This window comes from Macaca mulatta, chromosome 1 (genome assembly GCF_049350105.2).
Source record: "Macaca mulatta isolate MMU2019108-1 chromosome 1, T2T-MMU8v2.0, whole genome shotgun sequence".
NCBI lineage: Eukaryota > Metazoa > Chordata > Mammalia > Primates > Cercopithecidae > Macaca > Macaca mulatta.
Genome location: NC_133406.1, coordinates 72,323,670 through 72,345,625, shown reverse-complemented (window position 1 = coordinate 72,345,625; position 21,956 = coordinate 72,323,670). Strand labels below are relative to the sequence as shown.

The window sequence follows — 21,956 nt, the reverse complement described above, 5'->3', positions numbered from 1 at the left end:
AACCCCGTCTCTACTAAAAAAAAATACAAAAAACTAGCCAGGCGAGGTGGCGGGCGCCTGTAGTCCCAGCTACTCGGGAGGCTGAGGCAGGAGAATGGCGTAAACCCGGGAGGTGGAGCTTGCAGTGAGCTGAGATCCGGCCACTGCACTCCAGCCTGGGCGACAGAGCAGACTCCGTCTCAAAAAAAAAAAAAAAAAAAAAAAAAAAAAAAAAAAAAAAAAAAAAAAATCTATCAGTATCTTTAAAAGTGCTTTGTCCCAAAGGCAAAAAAGACACAGTAAGGCAGGCAGATCCTTTCTGATCCTAGATAATGTCTGTTACACTCTCTATAGCAGTGAGTCTCAACTGGGTAGGGGGAGGCCAGTATTCTGATGTACTCTAAGAAAGGGAAATATAATTAGAACAAGAAACTGTGCATAAACCAAAGCTTTGCCCATATGTAGGTGCCACATTAAAAACCTGGTCCAATCCATGAACATGTCCCAAAGAATCAGCCAGAATAGTCACTACTGCCAGAGCCCAGTCAATGTTTCTGCAATTCAAGACCCAGTCAACATAAAGCCTTTACAAAGTTTGGCCCAATATAGTAGACACTGTCTAGAAGTAAATATAATTCACAGTGTCTAGAAGTAAATATGGTTTCCTCCCTCATGACTACATATTTAAACATAAACAGATAGAGCCACTTACTTTTTCAACAAAGGATATTTTGTCCATTTTTGTCAATTCAAGCTCATTCTCTAGATTCTTGTAAGAACTCTGCAGCACTTCTAATGTGTCCTGCAAAGAGGTATTTTTGGATTGTAGCACTTGGATCTTCTGCTCCAATTCCACTGTCAGATTTCCCAGTTCTAAGTTTTGCTTCTTCCAAAATTGGTGCTCTCCTTCCACCTGGGACAGTTTAGAGACGAGCTGCTCTTGGTCTTGAATTTGATTTTTAAGTCTACTGATTTCTTCATCCTTCTTCTCTAGTTTCTGCTTGCCATCTTCTACTTCTTGAATGAGGCCATTCACCGAAGACTGCAAAACAATATTATTATTTTTGGCCTCATCAAGACCTTGTAGCAACTGAGCCTTCTCAAGTTCAAGACAATCTACTTGACTACTAAGATTCTGCTCTTTGGCCTTACAGGCCTCTTGGTCATTATGCAGGGCTGTCACTCTCTCATGGAGCTCTTTTAATTGTGTTTGAAGCATCTCCATGGCAGTGTTTGATTTTTCTTTCATCTGTACTTTCTCTTGCTCTTTTTCTCGCAAAATATTTTCAAATGATGAATTTATTATTTCTAATTCAGATATTCGTTCTTGTTCTTTTTGTAATTTGTTTGTCAGGTTTTCTTTTTCTGACCTTACAGTAGCAAGATCTAATTCCAGATCTCTCAGACTTTGGGTCATCCCTTCTATTTTTGCTTTTAGGGTCTCTACCTCTCCTTTGGAATTCTCTGCCTCAAGAGCTGCATGCTCTTGGTTTTTCCCAGCTATCTCTAGCTCTCTTTCAAGATTCTCCACTCTACTCTTAAGTAAATCTGCATGATGCTCACTTTCCTTCAGTTGTTCTAAGACACAGAGCTGCTTCTTTTCATCAGTTTCTAGGCGGGCTCTCAGCTTTTCAATGCTATTTCTCAGCTGATGTGCTTCCTCTACTGACGGGTCTAGACTCTGTTCTGTGGCCTTCATAGTTTCTTGGTCACCACACAAGGCTGCTACTGCCTCATTTAGCTCTTTTAACTGATTCTGAAGCATCTCCACTGCAGTTTTAGATTCTTCTTTGATCTGTATCTCCGCTTGCTCCTTTTCTTCTAATAGACTTTTAACTGAAGCGAGTAACTTGTCTAGTTCTGACACTTGACCTTGTTTGTCTTGTATTTGTTTTGTCAGATTTTCTTTTTCAGACCTTAATGTGACAAGGTCTAATTCGAAAACTTTCAGGCTTCTGGCCATCCCTTCTATTTGTGTTTTTAGAGTCTCTACTTCTGCTTTGGAATTCTCGGCATCAAGAATCACTAGCTCCTGGTTTTCTTCTGACATCTGCAATTCCCTTTCAAGGTTCTCAACTTTATCCTTAAGTGAATCATTCTCCCGCTCGCGTTCTTTCAGTTTCTCTGCGACATGCAGCTGCTTCCTTTCATCGGCCTCAATGCGAACTCTCAGTTTCTCGATGCCTCTTCTCAGCTGATGCACTTCCTCCTGTGTTGAGCTCAGCCTCAACGCGAACTCACCTTTCTCCACCAGTGCGGCCTCCAAGGCCTTGGAGACGTTCAGCTTTTCATAATCTGATTCATTCAGTCTGGCCTGCAGGCTTTCAGATTCCTTGACAAGCAATTCTTTCTCTTTATTCAGTTGTGCAATTTGGTTTTCCAGCTCACATTTTGTCAAAGACAGTGCCTGTGAGTCCTTTTCCAAACTCTGCAGCTTTTCCTGGAGATGAGTTTTATCTTTTAACAGCTCACTCACATCAGAGGACAAAGTCTGAAGGAGTTCTGTCTTTTCCTTCACCTTTGCCTCTGCCACCTGAATGCAATGGAGATACTCACTTCGATGAGACTCAAGCTCTTGTGTTTTCTCCTTCATTTTTTCAGACAACTGATCCAGTTCCATGATTTTTTTTGACATAGTATCTAATTCTCCACGAAGCTGGTTTCTCTCACTTGTGACCACTGAGAGTTCTTCTTCAAGGCAGACAATAACCTTCTGATTATTTTCATTGTCTTTTTCTAAACATAGCTTCTCTGTTTGAACTATCTCTAAGTCAGCCTCCAGGGAGAGGGCTTGATGCTCAATGTTAGCTTTCTCAGATCTGATGCTACTCAGCTCATTTTCTACATCAAGAAATCTCTCTTTCCAGCTGTCATTCACCTTGGCTACATTATCTTCGATATCTTCATGTGATGATTTATCTGCATGCATTTCTAAGTTAGAATTGAGGCCTTCAGAACTTTCTACTCTCTGGAGTAACTCCTGGTTATCACAAGAAAAATATTCCAATTTTTCACTTAAATCTGAGTTTTCTTTCTTAAGTTCCCCAACTAGTTTTTCTAATTCTATGCATGCTTCAATTTTGGTCATTAGTTGTACCTCCTGTAAATGGAGCTTTGAGTCTAATTCTTTCATTTCATTTAGCAAATTTTCAACTTTTCTGTCACGTTCCTCTATCACATGAAGTAATCTCAAATTCTCATTTGATGTCTCTTTTACCCGCAGTTGAAGATTTTGGATATTTTCCTGATTCCCCAGGATATCCATAGGTACCGAAGCATTAGCACCAGAAAATGACAATTCAGAAATGCATTCTGAAGAGCCCTGGGATTTGTCTTCTCCTGGAGTCTTACAATTGGTATCTTGGGACTGTTCCCCAGAGCATTCTCCCGTGAGTTTCACTGCACCAGTCTCAGTTATTTTCTCAATGTCTAGACGGAGGTCCTGCTGAACATCTTTATCACAAATCTGATGAACATCATGTTTTGGTGTTCTTTCTGTAGTTTCTGAAGTATTTTCTTTTGATATGTCACAGCTCTCATTTCGGCCTTGAATAGCCTGTAATTATTATAACAAGCATGCATTTTATTTTTCAAAAAGACTCAAAATACAATAGACTTAGTTATTACTTTTTAGAAACTGATGCATGGCCTCTGCTAAACACATCTCTTCAAGTGGTGTATTTCCCACTACATCTTCCTCTCTTCATTCAAATGTTCAATATAAATAAACATTCAGTAGGTGGCCCCTATGGGCAAGACACTGGGGTTAGGCATTTATCTTGAAGACAAACCGTTCGGCTCAATTATAATTTGTAATGTATTTAAATTTCATATTTTCTTCCTTGCTAAGAATATTCAGGTAGCCTAAATATGAAATCTCTTTGTAATTATTAAGTAAGAGGCTAACAAAATGCTGTTTCCACCTTCAGTATTTATGATATTCTTTAATAAGGCAGTAAAGTTTCATAATCAGATTCCTAGTCTAAGGACTTAATCCCCAATCCAGCACTTACTCTATATTATTGGATAAATTACATATTTGAGCCTCACTTTCCTCTCACCTGTAAACTGGGGATCTGCCGTTGTGCCTACTCCTGCCATCACCTCACCATGACCTGCCTTCTCTACCTCACAGAGATAGACAGAGGGAATCAAGTGACATGCATACACTACATAGCATTACTAATTCAGCTAGCAGGCTAGAAAGGACAAAGTTACAAGCAATTAAACAAATACGTATTCAATTTTTTAAAAGTCCTTTTAAATGACTTACACCAAATCATATTTTTGTACTATAGTAAATTGTTAGAGAGAAAACTGTTTAGTAATACATAAACAATCTCCTGTATTTAGTTCCATGACGATAATGCTGTAACATCAAAAATATTCTGAAAAGTGCTAGAGATTAAAAATTTACATCATATTACCATTCGCAAGTTCTTAATTAAGTATACTTTATTAATGCACAAAGGGTGGAAACACATATTCTAAAGACTTTCTGACTCCATAATTTTCTCCAGACTTTAAAAACATCTTTAGTAATATTCTATATAACGCTAGGTAAATCTAATCACTATAGAGATTTATTCCTCAAATAAAGTTTACTCATTTTCCTAAAGTTCTGGTTTATTTTGAAAACATTTTGGTGTATTTTATTTCCTTAAGCCCTAAAAATATTTGAACTTACGTTTAATGTACATTTCAATTAGACAAACACTTACGGAGTGTCTACTAGTCATGTAAACCAAGAAACGGCATTTAAATCCCAGGTACTTACATCTTCTGTGTCGATGCCAAGCAAAGACCGAGAACTTAAGTCCAGACCTTGTAGCTGGAGTCGTGCTACTTCCAGCTCAAGTGACAGTTGTTCCGTCTGTTTCTTTTCTGCCGCCAACTTGGACTCCATCTCCAGAGTCACGCTTGTCAGCTTCTGTTGCCACTGTTCATTTTCTGACAAATACTGCTTCCTAAGGCAGTCAAGCTCTTGCCTTTCATAACTTAATAACTGTTGGAGCTCTTGAATTTCCTTATTTTTCATAATCCCTTGACTTTCCATTTTCTCTTCTAGCTTCTCGAGGGACTGCCGGTATGCCTCACAGAGGGACTCAAGCTCTTCCACACCCTTCGCTGGGGCCGAAGGCATTTCTTTCTTGGTCAGATTCTCTTCCAGCAGACTGCTGCAGAATACTTCATCTACACTGCACTGGTTTGCTGAAACAGTCCCTTCTAAATTATTCAAAAGAGACATTTCTCCTGTCTGTTCTAAAAGAGCTTTGTAAAAGGAGGAATCTCCCAAACTGCTAAGACTAGGGCTGTCAGGCACACAAGATGACAGGGATGGAACGAGCCCCTCCTCCAAGCCCGGCTGCATCTCCTTCACCAGGTCACCTTGAAAGTTTCTCAGATTCGTTGACAAGACCAAATTTTCGGCCTTTAATGAGTCAATATAGGTCTGTAGCTCTGACATTTTAGAGCTCATTTGACAGTGCTGATCATGTAAAATTTTGTGTTCACTTTGTAAAGATGAGAATTTCTCTTGCAATTCGGCAAAGTGCGTTTGAACTTCTTTGTTTGACAATGTCAAGTGCTCGTAGGAATTACTCTCATCCAATGGAGCCAAACACATGGGGTGTTGTTCATTTGCTTGTTCACCAAGTTCACCTCCTGGTATGTCTTCCACTAACTCACCATGGAGAAGACCACTGTCATCATTTAATATTTTCACTTCATTTACTAGTTTCCCTACCTCTTCTGCCATTTTCCTGGTGGCTGTGATACATTCTGACCTTGAATCATTCAGCTCAGTTACTAGTTCGCACTTCTCAGCCTGCAGTATTTCACATATTTTCTCTAGCTCATTCAGCTTGTTCATTGCTGTTTGCAGAGAGCACTCAAGGTGTGCATTGTCGTTTTGACTTGTTGACAACCCATGAAGCACTGAGATATACCTTTCTTCTGCATCTACTTCACAGTCTTTAAGGCCACTAATTTCTTGTGACTGCATGTCTTGCAAATTTCTGGTTTCAAGATCTCCTCTAATTATCTGTAATTCATGCTGCAGGCACTCCTTCTCCTTCTCACTTTCCTGAAGTTTTAATTCCATATTTCTTAGCATAGCTTCTAATTGCACCAACTGCACATTATAACTATCTAGAGAAATTTCTTTAACTTCAAGATCCATCTGAGGTTTAAAATTACATTGATTTCTCTCACTCTCTCTTTCTTTCACACAGTTCCTAATTGGTTCCGATTCTAGATTTTGACATTCATGTTTAGTCTTCATTACCTTCATCAGCTGTTCATTCTCTTGTAATAAGTCATTAACTTCCTTTTGCATCTTGTTTTGTTCTTCCTTTAAAGCCATGATTTCTTGCTTTAAACCATCAGTCTCGCTCTTAGAATTGTTTCGGGTATCTGTCATCTCAGATCTCAGATCTTGCTGCACTGTCTCCAACTCTAGCATCAGATTCTGATTTCTTTCTTCAGCAAATGCTAATTTTGTTAAGAATTCTTGGTGTTCTTTTGCAAATGCTTCCTTTAGCTGTTCCAACTCATTTTTTCTATTTTCACAAAGACTAGTGCATTCATTTAGCAAGCATTCTAATTTAGAGTTCTTTTCTTGTGCTGCTTTGTATTTTTGACTAAGATCTTCATATGCATTTCCGGTTTCTTCACATCTTTGTAGTAAAATAAGGTTTTCTTGCTTGTACTGATCAGATAACTCTGAAATGCTTTTCTCTCTTTCATCTATATAGTTTGCAAAACTCTCACTTTTCTGGATTAAGTTCATCTTCTCTTGATTTAAGGATGCATTAATTTCCTTGAGAGTCGCATTCTCTTGGGTCAGCTCTTCAATTTCTCTTTTATTTAAAGAAATGATGGAACTCATTTCTTTCTTCTCCAAGCTTAGGGTTTCAGATAAAAGTTGTAGCTCCTTTAGAGAGTCTTCAAGTAGATGGTTGCTCTGTTTTAATTCCTGAATCTCTGCCTGCTCAGTTGCTAACTTATCATTTAAAAGTTGCAACTCTTTTTCCTTGTTCTCAAGGGCACTTAAGGTTTCAGCAACAACATTCTGGTGAGCAGAAGTGTCTTCCTGTAACTTACTAATGCGCTGACTTGTTTCAGCCACAAAACTTTGATGCATCTGTTCTGCTTTCATAAGATTTTCTTCTATTTCTCCTTTGATCTGCACTAACTCTTCACACTGCTTTTGCAGGTCTGAGTTCATCTGTTTTTGAGATTCTAATGAAAATTCAAGTGAATCAACTCTATTTTGTAGGATGGCAGAATTTTTTGGACTTTGGTCTGCTTCTAAATGACATTCACTCCTCTCTGAAAGCATGCTTCCTTGTTCTTCAATTATATTTGCAAAGGAATTATGCATGGCAGGCTGCTCATCAAAAGCCAAAAGACTTCTCTGATGATCTTCATTTGTCACCAGAGAAGCATCTTTAGATTTTAGCAGATCCCTGAGGCTCTCATATTCAGCATGCAAGTCTTGGTAACACCGGTCTTTGTCCATTATTTCATTTGACAGTAACTGAAGCTTGTGTTCTAGATCTTCAACTTGCCCAGTAAGCTGAGAAGTCTTCAAACACATATTTTCTATTTCCTTCTGATGTTTCTGATCTGAGAACTCCGCTTTCTGCTGTAGCTCTACATAAGCTAGTTTCTGGGTCTCTACCTCCACAGACTTGCTGTCTATCACGTTGTGAAGGTTTCTGATCTCGACACTTAGGTTTTCTCTGTCCATCTCCAGCGTTCTTACTCTCTCGTTGTATTCATGACTTTTTATTTGTTGTGTCTTGAGACAAGTTTCCAAGTGATTAATTTTACTCTGCAAGTTTTCCTTTTCTGATTCCATCTGAGTTAAAAGTTTTTCGTTTTCACTTTTCCAACAAGAAAACAGAGTTTTCTCTTCTTTCAATTCTTCATATTCTTTCTTTTTTAACTCCAAAGCACTCAGCAAAGCTTTGGACTCTTTCTCTGTCTTGCTTAACTTATCATTCAGTTGTTCAATGTGATGTTCTCTTTTCTTCAAAAGGTCTTGAGAACAATCTCGCTGCTTTTCCAGCTCAGCCACAGCAAGCTTCAGTTTCTCTAAAGTCAGGGAGTTTTCTTGCTGATTTATTTTTTCTTGAAGATCTCTTAACATGGTTTCCTGAGAGGTATTCTTCACTATTTAAAAATAAATAAAAGATGTCAACGTTTGTAATAAATATTTATTCTACAGAAATGCTAACCCCTCCCCCCACGCCTCCACACCCCCACCCCCCAAAAAATCCAAACAAACAATTACTCAAGCCCTGGAAAAACTGGCATTATTGCCTGGGTACTTTCTAGAAAGTGGACCACTTGGTAATTATCTTATAAAAAAACAATGAGAAAAATGGTCATCTTAAGGAGATAACACATTTGTTCATCTTCTTTCTAACAGCTTAAGGAAGTGTTATTGAATAAAATACCAAGGGATGATTTTCCTAAGCACTGTTTCTTTTCTTTGTATGTGTTTATATATGTGGGTATTTTTACCATCTTTTCAAATATTTATTCCAAGAGAGAAAACTGGGACAAGAACAGCACTGAAATGGGAACATCCCACTTTATTGGAGAGTAATTCTGATGTCTCAGAAAAGTAAATTAAGTACTCCACCATTTTAGCCAAAACATCCATAGGATTAGACTTAAGTAGAAAAGAGTAAATGATGCCATATATCAGTAATTCTCAAGGCCTATATGTGAATATTCTTAAGGAACATTATCACTCCCATCCCAACCCCTCATAGTAAGGGTGGCAGTGATTATGAATGTCACAGTCATCTGGAAGTTTCTTCGAACTCCGTTACCACTCCATTTTCTGCCCAATGACTCATCTATACATACTGGCCTCTCCTGGTTGGGAATAACCACGATGTTTTCATTAAATAGTGATGAGAAGGCTTCATGTTGCTCAAGTATGTTAGGGGAGATTGAAAGCTGAGAACCTCCACAGTAGATGATAAAGGTAACATGTATTACAATCTCAGACATCACATCAAGTGGAAAGCAGTAAGTACTTCTAATCTGCCAATCTCAATCTACCTACTGACAGTTGAGGGCTTGGGTAGACAGCACCATAAGGGCTGCAACCCACTTTGCTGTCAGCATCTCAAACAATCACCTGAGTGATCAACATTGAAAAATGCCCCAACTGTTCCTTTTCTTACAGTTTCCCTTCAAGAAAGCTGAAGACTGACATTTCTACCTGCTGCTGTGGAAAAACTGAAAGCTGTCTTGGGGAGATTGGGGTTTTAAAAAGAAAACAGTCACAGAGAAGTGTGACACACATTCCACAGGACAGAGTTCAAAGAAATCCTAGACATGCAAACACCCCAGGTGAGAAAATAAGGGTATGGAGAAGACATCCAGCACAAACATACAAATATGAAAGAGATTCATTTGATGTGTAGAGCAGAATTCTTTGGCTTTAAAATAAGAAAATAAAATCATTTAGTCCACTAAGTCATCAAAAAACAATGGTCATTAGGAGTTTGGAAAACATCATTTAATATAGGGTTTTTCCATTATAACAGAAATGTTAATGAGTCAGGAGATGAGCTGTCTGGATATAACTAACAAGCACACTTGAGACACAGAGAATAGTACTCGGGGGTGAGAAACAACACTGAAAATTTAGCTTTATGTGGAAAATATTTACCCTTCTGGTTTCAAAGTGCTGAGCATCAGGCATTTGGGACTCAATATGTTCCAATTTTAAAAAGTCCCACTCTCACTCTGGAAACTAAAAAATGGAAGAGAGAAAACTCTTCCACATCAACTGCACACATCTTTTTAAGGGAATATATGGAAAAAAAAACCCCAAAGAGTTTCTCTAATATGTTAATGCCATCCATCCTCTCTCGCGGGAATAATAGCTTAGAAAGTGAACTCTAAAACACTAAGTTTACTTACCTTTCATTTCTTCTGCAAAATTCTGGCTCTGATTTAAATACTGTTTGACGTTCTTGAGTTCTGCCTCCAGGTGGCAGACTTCTCTGGCCTTTTGCTCAGACTGACTCTTAAGGAGGTTGTTTTCCTTCCTCATTTCCTAAAACACACATTTAATTGGTTATAACCGAAATGAATGCTCAAGTAAGTTATGACTTCTGCCTTAATAAAGGTCTCTAGCAGAACTGTTTGTGTATCTCACTAGGGAAAGAATCACATTTTCCCCGTTTGAGTACCTAATGAAGTCAGACATTCCTACTTAAATAATGTTATGAAAAGAAGACAACAGCGTCAAACCCAAATCTGAAGATAATTATTTATTTCAAGAAGTTTCATTGAACTTTCTCATTGTTCACATGCCCATTAAAGAGTCAGCTCAAAAGGAAAATCCTATCTATAAGATCCTCAAGACAAAACCTCCAAGTTCCTATCACACCTGAATGGCCAAATATACCTTTGCAAACATTTAACTTGTTAATAAACCAAAAAAAAAAAAAAAAAAAATCAAAGCACAAATGTTTACTTTTCATTGCAAAACCAACTTAAGGTTTGCTGTTACAGGAATGATTTTGTGGGAAAAATTACCTTCAATAAATGCTTACCAAGAAAACCGACAATGTTCAAGATGCTGGAATGTGCATCATGAAAAATGCAAATATAAATAAGACAGAGTCTCTGCCCGTGGGGCAGACATCCTCCAGTGGGGGAAGATGTGATACTAATCATTTAATACACAATAGGATGCGCTAAATACTAAAGAGACATTGAGTGTGCTGTGGAAAATCAGAGGGCTGGAACACAGAGGAAGAATTAATTCTAGCTTCTGATCTTTCACGGTGAAAACAGGCTCTTTGGGCACCTGATTGAAGAGATATCCACGCAACAACATGCAATGAAGTAGTATAGGTACATGTGTAGTTCCATTCTACTATCTAGGGAGGCCTACATGTTCTGAATCTTAAAAGCAAGCAATGTTTACATGCCAAAGAAAAATTCTATTGCTTATTAACCACATAATACTTACACAACAAACAAGTATCTCAGCCTATACTGTATGCCATCCTTTGGACCACAGGGAATTGGCATACATCATTACCAACTGAGAGAACCAAGCACTTCACAGCCTTAAGGGGGGAAAAATCACATAAAGCTAACTTTTTTCTAAACTGCATTTCAAAACTACCAAAATTACCCCTTTATGAAGTAGAGGAAAAATTCTGAATCTTAAAGAAACAATTAAGACCCATCTTCCAAAACCCTACTGCACTGTTAGAAAACAGATGGCCGTGGCAATACTGTGTTGGAAGGCTGCCTTCAATTATCAGTCTGGTTACTACCAGCAGATGGGTACCGATGTAGCAAAGCCAAATTCAAGAAGAGGGAGAATCTGGCTAGTAGAAAGTACTTGAAAACTTGCTGGCAGCTGCTCTGTTCATGTATATGCGTTCATTTCATCATTAAAATAGGACAGAACCTGTTGTAGTTATTATACTCCCATCTACTGTGTCCTGATCCTGCTTCTATGCCGCTAAACTGACACTCTATCAAATTAAGATATCAATCAGAACTAAAGGGCAGCTCCAACCGAGCTCAAGATTGATAGGTTAACATTCACACTAGTCAGTGTTAAATTTTGCAAAGCATGATCATTAAGGTGCAACAATGTTATTGATTTAAATTAGCATCATTAAACTATGGAACCCATAATGACTGGTTTGTTCTTCAGACTCAGAATAATCACCCCTCAAATGAGATCACAGATGTGAAAGGACAAACACCTTAAAGCACTTCGACAGGGGCAATGTAGCATTATTAGTAGTATTTCTTCCCAAAATTTAACAGTAGCCAGATTTCTGTAATCAATGCTAAGATCAGCTGAATGAGGTCAACATAGAAGAGGAACTAGAATGTAACTACCTGGGTTGACTTAGCATTTTTGTTTTGCAAATGAAAAAATATTTTCTTACTCTAAAAAAAAACAAAAATTAATCAAATCAAATGACACCTGCATCTGGAGGCTTGACAAGAGAGCTGGAAAGACACTGTGCAAAACACGGTGCATCCCAATAGGAAGGACGGAAAAAAGAAGAGAGACAGGGCACCAGGGAAACAGGGGGAATTTTATGTTTATGTGTTTGTTGGTCTCGATCCATGTCTGTCCATAACTGGAGACATTTAAATGAATAGTAAGCTCAATGGAAAGATTAACATGACTTTCTCTATTCTGGCATTAGCTCCGTAAATATTTGTTTCTAACGAAGAAATGTTCAGCCAATCCTGGGACCCAGCAGGCTTATAATGCTATGGCTATGACCAACCCAAGAATTTTAAAAGGCCAGAATTTAGAAAATGAACATCTGAAAATGGATGTGCAAGCTGCCATCCATCAGCAATGAGTTTTCCACGGGGCTACAGCCACTTAAGACTTGATTGGGTATCTCATTATCAATGAGTTAAGCATACAAAGATACATTTTCCTAGGCATCTCTTGCATCCTCACATGATTTGCAAAATTGGGTACTATGCTGGAAAAACACAACAAAAATCCCTATAACCACAAGCCAGCATTAGAGCTTAGCAAGCAATTCCACCCAGATCAACTTCGCTTTAGCGGCAGCAAGGGAGGCATCATTTCCTAGGGCCAGACAAAACAAATTTCAGCTACTGTGTGGCATTTCATGATCCCATCCACGAATATAGCTTAATATGTCCCCTGCTGGGTGAGGCCTATATACTTGGATAAGGGATGGATGCAAAGAATGTGTTTTTTCCCTTTCCTCCCCATCTCTCTTGCTTGCCAGAGCCAGCTCCTTAGAGGACGTAGTGTAATACAGATCCCTATGCTTGGAAAGGTCCCTAGGCAAGTGTTCCCTCATCTTGACTGTCAAACGATGGTATTTTATTGCCTAACCCCAATGCTATGGGCTGGCACTGGATACTGGATGAGCAGCTTATCTAAACCCTCCATTCACTTTGATGCTAAATGTTAACTTTACCCTTGATTGGGCCATTAAATCACATTTCCAGTACTGATAATTTCTCATTGTGAGCAGCATGTTTACTAAACATGGACAAGCAAAATTTCAGTACAACTGTCACATTATTTCGGCATCCAAAACCTGTAAGCGTCCTAAATTTGTTAGTGCTTACTTATAATTAGACACAGAAAGATACCCAGAGTGACACAATAATAGAACAGGCAAAATTTTAATATGAGAAAAATCAAGTGCACTGTCCCCTGATCACACTTTCTGTGCCTGTAGGTGACAGCAAACAATGCTAATGTCAAAAGTTCATGGCAGTGGTGAAGACCAAAGCAATGAGCAGGTGGTGGACTGCAATAACTGACCGAGCACTTATGTGCCGGGCACTGGGCTAAGCACTTTACATACAACATTTAAGTTAACCAAGAATACAGCCTTGAAAAGGGAGAAGAATGATTTGTCCCTATGTGCAGATGAGGAAAGTCAGACTGAGAAAGGGTAAGCCATTGTCTCAAGGTCACATCGCGGTAGGTGGCAGAAAAGCAATGCAATTTCAGATCTCGCTCACTCTAAAGCCACAACCATTTTCCCTCTAAGTTACACCACCACTCTAACTGGGTTCATCACTTATCTGGTCCCAATCCCAATGCAAAACACAAGAGCCAGCCAAACTCTTTAAAATCTTGCTATCACCCTCAAAAGATGACACAGACATAAACATAACCATAAATGAAGACAAATACTAACTTCATCGCCAGGCCCTGTGCTAGGCACTTTCACATCGATGCCCTCATTTGACACAGACATCAATGAAATGCCAATGAAACGTGATGCATGCACCTCGGTACAGGCTAGGGTTAACTGAGGACAGCGCTACAGCTCATGGACCAGACCTTGTGGGGATGAACGAGTCTTCAGAAACACCTGCAAGACAATGTCCAGCCCACTACTGCGACTTGGCCAAGCAAGCAGTTTTAAAAGTGTTTGGACTCTCTTAACCAGATGATTGCTTTTACAAAATGTTTCCACCAGGCAGCCAGTGGAGTCGCGGGAGAGTTCCTGGCTGAAAGGGAAGCTCACAGAGGGAAGAGTTCGATGCCAGTCTGCCTGTGGAAATGTTAGCAGAAGCATCTGTTGGTTGGTCCCCACTGGCCAAAAGGCAAACATTTGTTTTGCTGAAACAAACACTTCCATTTGAAAACGTTTGCTGATGAAACCATCATCTGATTTGAAGTTTTCTTCCACTTTGGTGGCTGGAGCTGTGGCCCCCTGTCTCCAGCAGTATTGCCCCTTTGGGGTTAGCTGATTTAACAATCGCCTGTCTGCTACCGACAGATGTTCTGATTTTACCATCGTGATACACTCTGCAAAGCAGTGGGGATAAATACATTTAGACTTTCCTCAACTGAACAAATAACTGTTCTTTATAGAGAAAGTTTTTTTAATCTTTACAGCCTAAAAAGTGATCATAGAACATTTAAAGAATAAACAGAAAAACATTCTTTCCTGTGGGTTTTGATAGAGAAGAAATTTCTACAATTCTTTTGTTGTTCCTCTTCTTAAAATTACAATGTTGATTTACGGCTCTCTTCAAATTGTTTCAGTCTATTAACTGTCACTGAATGGTTCTTAATTAAGCCCTTTAAAATAAACTCCAGGCCACTAAATAAATTCAGAGAGAAGCCAAATTAAAGTATGTATGCATAAAATCCCATCAGGATATCCATGCCATTCCGGAACCCTCATCCACCACTTTGTGGACGAAACAAAGTCTCCAAAGACACCGTCAACCAGGGTGTGCACAGGCTGAACATTAAGGTCAGTGTTCACTTTTGAAGCCAGAGTCATATAATTGACAATTAGTTGATGTTTTTGTAAGAATTTTCAATCTAGAAACTCTTTATCTGTCACTACTTTTGTTTATTTAAATCTATGACTTTCCACGTGTTTTTAATATTGAAAGACACAAATGCCAACACTTAGAAAAGGGATTTAGATGATACATCCCATCCACAATTTTGCTTCTTTCCATTTAAAAAATCCTTTCCTTCCTTTCTTCCATCTTTCCACCTCCCAGGGGGTCTAAAACAATCTTTAAGGAAGGAGTACATATTCTTAACACAAGTCATGTTGTAGATGCATATTACTAGATATGCTATAACTGCTAGATTCATATTAGTAATTATATACAGAATAGAGAGTAGAAAAATAAGCAATCATAGTCTGTCATGGGTTATATACAGAACATTCTGTAATACTTACTTCTGGCAAATAGAAAAGAAAAAGGCACATAGTCACAATAAGCTACTGACAAATGGAATAGAAATTTTCTTTTCCCCTTGTACTTGGTCCTATAAATAAGTGGAGAAAACTCAGCATCTTCCTCCCTTACCTCCACGCTTCTCCTCAGCTCATCTTCCTTGATCTGACTCGCCTGGGATGCCTGTTCAGCTCTGCACAACTTCTGCTTAAACTCTTCCAAATTTTTTTCTAGCTGTTGCTTTACTGCTGTGACCTACAAAAAGAAAAAGAGGACAAGTTTCATTTTTATGCTCTTCACTTTTTCATTAATCATGTATTCTTAAACAATAAAACAGTCATGGAATATAAAAACGGATGCTATCTATTTTGGTTGAGATACAACATACGTCACAGCTACATATATCTTAAAATACCATAGTGTGAACCTGCAACGTCACTCAGCAGCAGCATAGTAGAGATGAAAGAGGCTGGGTGTGGCAAGGAGACCACAAAGGAAAAAGATTTAACCACAAAAAATAAAACAGCTAGGTGGTGATAAATAACCAAAAGGAAAAAAAGTTGAGATAAGAAACAGGCTAAGAGAACACACTTTCAATATATGTAACAGAATAAAAGATATTATATCTGTAATACAACATACAAAGCGCCCCTATGATTGAACAAAAGGGCAATGGGTAGAAACAGAAAACTAGACAAAAAATACAAATGGCTACTGAAAGAGATAGCTTCGATGGTAATCAAGGAAGTGTGAATTTTAAAAATGATACGGCAATATTTTTCACTCCTCAACTGGCAAAAATTTTAAAAACCAAGACTATCTCCAATCAGCAAGGATTAGAGGAAACAGGCCCTCTTTTTTGTACCTGGTAGGAGAGTAACTGCTACAGCTTTTATGGTGGGCAATTTGGCAGTAACTGTCAAATGTTAGGATGCTGGCCAGGCAGGGCGGCTCACGCCTGTAACCCCAGCACTTTGGGAGGTTGAAGTGGACAGATCACCTGAGGTTAGAAGTTTGAGACCAGCCTGGCCAACCTGCTGAAACCTCGTCTCTACTAAAAATACAAAAATCAGCCAGGCATGGTGGCAGGCACCTGTAATCCCAGCCACTCGGGAGGCTGAGGCAGGAGAATCACTCAAACCCGGGAGGATGAGGTTGCAGTGAGCTGAGATCAGGCTGAGGCAGGAGAATCACTCAAACCCGGGAGGATGAGGTTGCAGTGAGCTGAGATCGCGCCACTGCACTCCAGCCTGGATGACAGAGGGAGATTCTGTCTCAAAAAAACAAACAAACGACAAAACAACCACACACAAATATTGGGATGCATATGTTCTTTAGGCTATCGATTTTGCATGCAGAAATCTGCCCTACAGAAACATCAGCACACATACACAAAGATACCTGCCCCATGATATTACAAACAGTGCCACAGGGAACAAGAAAATGTTGATAATGTAAGTATCCTTCAGTAGAGTCAGCAGTTTCAGGTGTAAGAGAAAAAGAAGAATAGAAGGTGACATGGAGGTTTTGTCCCATGACTGGGACATTTGGTCCCAGCAATGTGGAGAATGGAAGTGCAAGTTAGCTGGGTGAGGAAGACTAAGGGAAGAGCAGTTTTGGAAAAGAAATACCTAGAGTTCAATTCTTAGCATGTTGCTGTGAAGTGCCTTTAGACACGTGAGTGGACTGTCAAGCACACACCCACACATCTGAAGTCCAGAATAGACATCCAGGCTGGGCAGAGTCATCATCACATAGACGATATGTAAAGTCACAAAAATGGATGAGACCATTTTGGGAGTGAGTCTTAAATAAGTAAAGTGATTATAATTTTCAGTGCTTTAACTACTTGGGAGCATAAATTACTTGGCATAGCTCCCACCTGGTCACAGATCCAAGAACCAACAGAATATCAGAGACCTCCACAGACTTCTGGATCTGAAATCCTAACTCACCCCCACTGTTTCTCTAGATGAGGAAACCTGGAGCCAGAATGGTTCTGCACTTTCTCCACTTTGATAGGGTAAGTGAAGGTGGAGCGCTTTTTCTTTGAAAGTATCATATGTCAGTTATGGTAGAGAAGTAACAGGTACAAGGAACAAGAGGGGAAGACTGAGGAGAGAGAGAGAGACACAGTTCCTACTTTATCCAGTTCAGCCTGCAGGACGTTGTGCATATTCTTGGCTTGCTGTAACTCCTGGGTGAGTCTGGCCTTCACCTGGATGCACTCTTGGTCCAGTGTTTGGAAAGAACGCTGTTGACGGGAGAGCTCCTGGAAAAAAAGGGCAGGTGCATCAGCCCGATGATGGTTTGCTAGGGAGACTCCAGGGTGAGGCATGAGCATCCTAATGGGCAACTGCACAGAGAGCACAGAAGACAGCAGGGAGCTGAGCCAACTGTCCGCTTAACAATGAATATTATCAGCCTCAGTGCTCCATGCTGGGCCCAAGCATCCAATCCAGGTCTCTGAGGGAAAGGGGAAGGACTCTATCAGTTGACCACATGGAAACTAGCCTGTTTCCACCTCATCTTCAGTCTTAAATTAATTACCTCTACTTTGAAGGATCAGGGGCAAGAGAGAACTGAGCTACAACAGTCAAAGCTCAACTAAGAAACCAAACATACTCAAAAACGGCATTTAAAACACGAAAAACTGTATACCACTTTAAATGGGCTCAAATTTAGAAGGACAGGAAGTATATGCTACCTATTAACTTTAGTAACCACAGAAGGATACTAGCTAACATTTCCAGGCACTCTTATTTAAAATCTATAGACTCTTAATCCATATGGCACTTTCAGGCTAACTCACCTGAAAGAACCAAACTGGCAGATACTTACGGAAGGGCACCTTCCACCCTCACTCCTGCTAACCGCTTTCCCCACCTCATCAAATACCCTCCTAATTTATTTGCCAACCCACAGGTTTAAAAACAACTAGAGTTGCCCAGGCGCGGTGGCTCACGCCTGTAATCCCAACACTTTGGGAGGCTGAGGTGGGTGGATCACCTGAGGTCAGTAGTTTGAGATCAGCCTGGCCAACATGGTGAAACCCCGTCTCTACTAAAAATACAAAAATCAGCCAGGTGTGGTGGTACGTGCCTGTAATCCCAGCTCCTCAGGAGGCTAAGGCAGGAAAATTGCTGGAACCCGGGAGGCAGAGGTTGCAGGGAGCCAAGATTGTGCCGCTGCACTCCAGCCTGGGTAACAGAGCGAGACTCTATCTCAAAAAAAAAAAAAAAAAAAAAAAAAAAAAAAAAAAAAACTGGAGTTACAAAGGAAACAGAGTGAAAGAAAAAAAAATTTTTTAACCTACTGGAAAATGTAATACAATTTCCTTCAACCTACTGGAAAATGTAATACAATTTCCTTCACAGCAGAGAAAATATCCAAAAGAACAAATGTGATCCTTTCCTACTGAATATCAAATCTCAAACAAATCAGAAAACAGGATGAATTCTGAATACTAATTCCCTTCTCTAATCAAAAACTGAAAGATTAAAAAAAAAAGCACAAAAATGAAGATGTGAAGGAAAATAAGGTGACCTTTAGCTCACAAAGCATTTCCCCTCTAATAGAATTTCCCAAATCGTGATAACAACTCCCCCTTCCAAGTGATCAAACTCTGAAAAGTCCATAAAAAGCCTTTCAGACAAACACCTCATGAATCCATTGACCTTACCTCTTGAAACTCCTTTTCTTTTTCCTTAATTTTCTGCTCCAGAGAACATCTGGCACTTTCTGCATTTTGTCGCTGACAACTCAAATCTTCCGACAATTTTCTCAGTTTTTGTTCCAATGCAGTACACTAATAACGAATAAAAATGTTCAAGACAAAATAAATATTACTCAGGTAAACAAACAAATATTTTGTGTTTTAGAAAAACTGCTATAATTATTTTAGCAAACAATTTATGTTTAGGAACTATTAGCAAGGATGTAAAGCATTATCTCACTTAAATACTTCCTAATTTGTGCCATGAAAAAAAAGATCAGTATGTCTAACGATTCATCTAACATTTTGTGGCAGGGAAATGAGAGGTTAAAAAGCAATGGTGTTAGCCCATGTAATTTAAAAGCTGTAAAATCATCAGAGGGTGCCCATTACCCTCATATGATAGTCTCTTTCAAGCATAATGGATTTTGTGGTAAATTTTAAATATTAAAACGTTTCTTTCCACAATGTTCCCACTATGCCACTTTAAATTTCAGGAGGTTCACAGGACTCCAGAGAGTATCGCTAAAAACCAGAGTATCATTAAAAACCAGAGGTTTTTAATCATGTTGCCATAAGCAACACAAAGAACATTCCATTGCCTTTTCACAAAGCCAGATATCCCTAAAATAATGTTTAAGACATGAATTACATGAAAATTTAGGATGCTCTTCTAAAATTAGATTGGAACAAAATGGTTTTAACTCTTCAAGTGTTGAAAGCCATTCTTCTCTACATTCCCCATGGGCTCGAATCCTTAAACTGCCCTACAAAACAACTCTATAAAGACCAGGGAATAAAAAGACAACTTCATCTTGGTGGGGTACAATTCTCCACTACAAAAGAAACGTGCTCCAAGTTGGCAGATCTCTCTAGTAATGTAGATTCTCCAAAGTCTGATTTAAAATTATGAGAAATATTAGAAATGTAGCTAAGAATTCAGAGGAAAAGAAAACACTGTAATACTCAATCGCTACAAAGAATTCACTCAAAAATCCTGGTGACCAGTCAATCACCAACTATTAACTAACCAAAGAAGAAAGGGGCCAAGCTGGTCATTCCTGACTAAATGACTTTGCAAATATCAGAACTTTAAAAATACGAAACTCAAAAGGTTAAAATTTTGAGCCAGATGTTCAATGACACTCTTGTCATTATCTTTATTGCCCTTAAATTTTTTCAAAGGCCCAAAGAAAAGCATTACGGAGATTATTTATAATAAAAATAAACAAATATTGATTGAGAGCCCACTATACATGTCACGTACTGTTCTGGGCATTGGGGATACAAGAGCAAACAACTCAGACAAAAGTCACTGCTCAGGCCGGGCGTGGTAGCTCACGCTTGTTATCCCAGCACTGTGAGAGGCCGACGTGGACAGATCACTTGAGGTCAGGAGTTCGAGACCAGCCTAGGCAACAAGGTGAAACACCATCTCTACTAAAAATACAAAAATTAGCTGGGCATGGTGGTGCATGCCTGTAATCCCAGTTACTCGGGAAGCTGAGGCAGGAGAATTGCTTGAACCCCAGGAGGCGGCAGTTGTGGTGAGCCAAGATTGTGCCACTGAACTCCAGCCTGGGCAATTAGAGCGAGATTCGGTCTCAAAACAAACAAACAAAAAAGTCACTACTCAAATGACGGTTCAAAATTTTGATGGTTGACAAATCTCAGGGGGAAAAAAAAAAGAAAAACACCTTTGCACCACAGAGAACATGAATGAACCCGTGGCGCCCTCTACTGGCACTCCTTCAAACTGCAATACATTCCACTAAAGGGTCCTGGAATCAAGAATCCTTTTCTACTAAACATAGCAGGTTAAAAGAGTCTTTAGAAGGTACTTGTATTTTATTTAAAATTTTTTAAACAACATTCTATTATCAATGATACCTAATTCATATAAGAGTATCTGACCACTAGGTGTCATGAATGCTCCATAATACTCTAAAATAGTGCCCAGAGCTCAAGTCCTTGAAAAAACGTAGCACATGGCCCTGGGCACTTACTCTGGACCTTTTTATCTGTAAACTGTGGGTGCTGAACTCCAGGTCTGCTGCCAGCTCAACACTCTGTTTCTCCATGCATTCAAGCCTTGTATCTCAAAATTTGTAAATATTTGGAAAAGGCACACTACAAACAGCATATGTTCACTTAAGAACACGATATTGACTTTTGTTACAGCAATTCCATTTTATTTAATAGTTAAGTCTAATGTTAGATCTGGAAACAGCATAAACATAGCATAATTTTATTTTATTTCAGTTACACATATGACAAGGTCATATTATCCTCAGGGACAAGACACAAAAGAGCAAACTGCATTTTCAGTTAAGTGGATTTCTACCTCAATGGAAAAAAGGAATCCAAAAAGCACAGAACAAACAAGTATTAAGAACCTGGAGGGGCTGGATGCAGTGGCTCACGCCTGTTATCCCAGCACTTTGGGAGACCAAGTCGGGCGGATCACCTGAGGTCAGGAGTTCGAGACCAGCCTGGCCAGCATGGTGAAACCCCATCTCCACTAAAAATACAAAAAAATTAGCCAGGCGGGTGGCATGCACCTGTAATCCCAGCTACCCACGAGGCTGAGACAAGAGAATCGCTTGAACCCAGGAGGCCGAGGTTGCAGTGAGCCGAGATTGTGCCATTGCACTCCAACCTGGGCAACAAGAGCAAAACTCCATCTCAAAAAAAAAAAAAAAAGAATTTGGAGGTGGAGGGGTTGGGTGCAATGGCTCACACCTGTAATCCCGGCACTTTGGGAGGCTGAGGTGGGCAAATTGCTCGAGCCCAGGAATTCAATACCAACTTGGGCCACATGGTGAAGCCTATCTCTACTAAATATACAAAAATTAGCCAGGTGTGGTGGCAGGCACCTATAGCCCCAGCTACTAGGGAGGCTGAGGTGGAAGGAGCCCAGGAAACGGAGGTTGCAGTAAGCCAAGATCGCACCACTGGACTCCAGCCTGGATGACAGACTGAGACTCTGTCTCAAAAAAAAAAACAAGAACCTGGAGGGAAGACTCTAATA

The 21,956-nt window shown here is 39.5% G+C and overlaps 1 protein-coding gene across 3 annotated transcripts in view; it reads right to left on the bottom strand.

Annotated features, from left to right (window-relative positions):
* Nucleotides 1-21,956, bottom strand: part of CENPF (centromere protein F) — a 59,633-nt gene that overhangs the window by 17,188 nt on the left and 20,489 nt on the right. For all 3 annotated transcript variants that reach the window (XM_015116316.3, XM_077986869.1, XM_077986861.1), the window contains 6 exons: nt 18,893-19,018; nt 17,354-17,482; nt 15,343-15,465; nt 9,931-10,066; nt 4,757-8,157; nt 692-3,535 (listed from right to left, as the gene is read on the bottom strand). In XM_015116316.3, the coding sequence (XP_014971802.3) occupies nt 692-3,535; nt 4,757-8,157; nt 9,931-10,066; nt 15,343-15,465; nt 17,354-17,482; nt 18,893-19,018 (6,759 nt within the window). The remainder of the gene's footprint in view (nt 1-691; nt 3,536-4,756; nt 8,158-9,930; nt 10,067-15,342; nt 15,466-17,353; nt 17,483-18,892; nt 19,019-21,956) is intronic.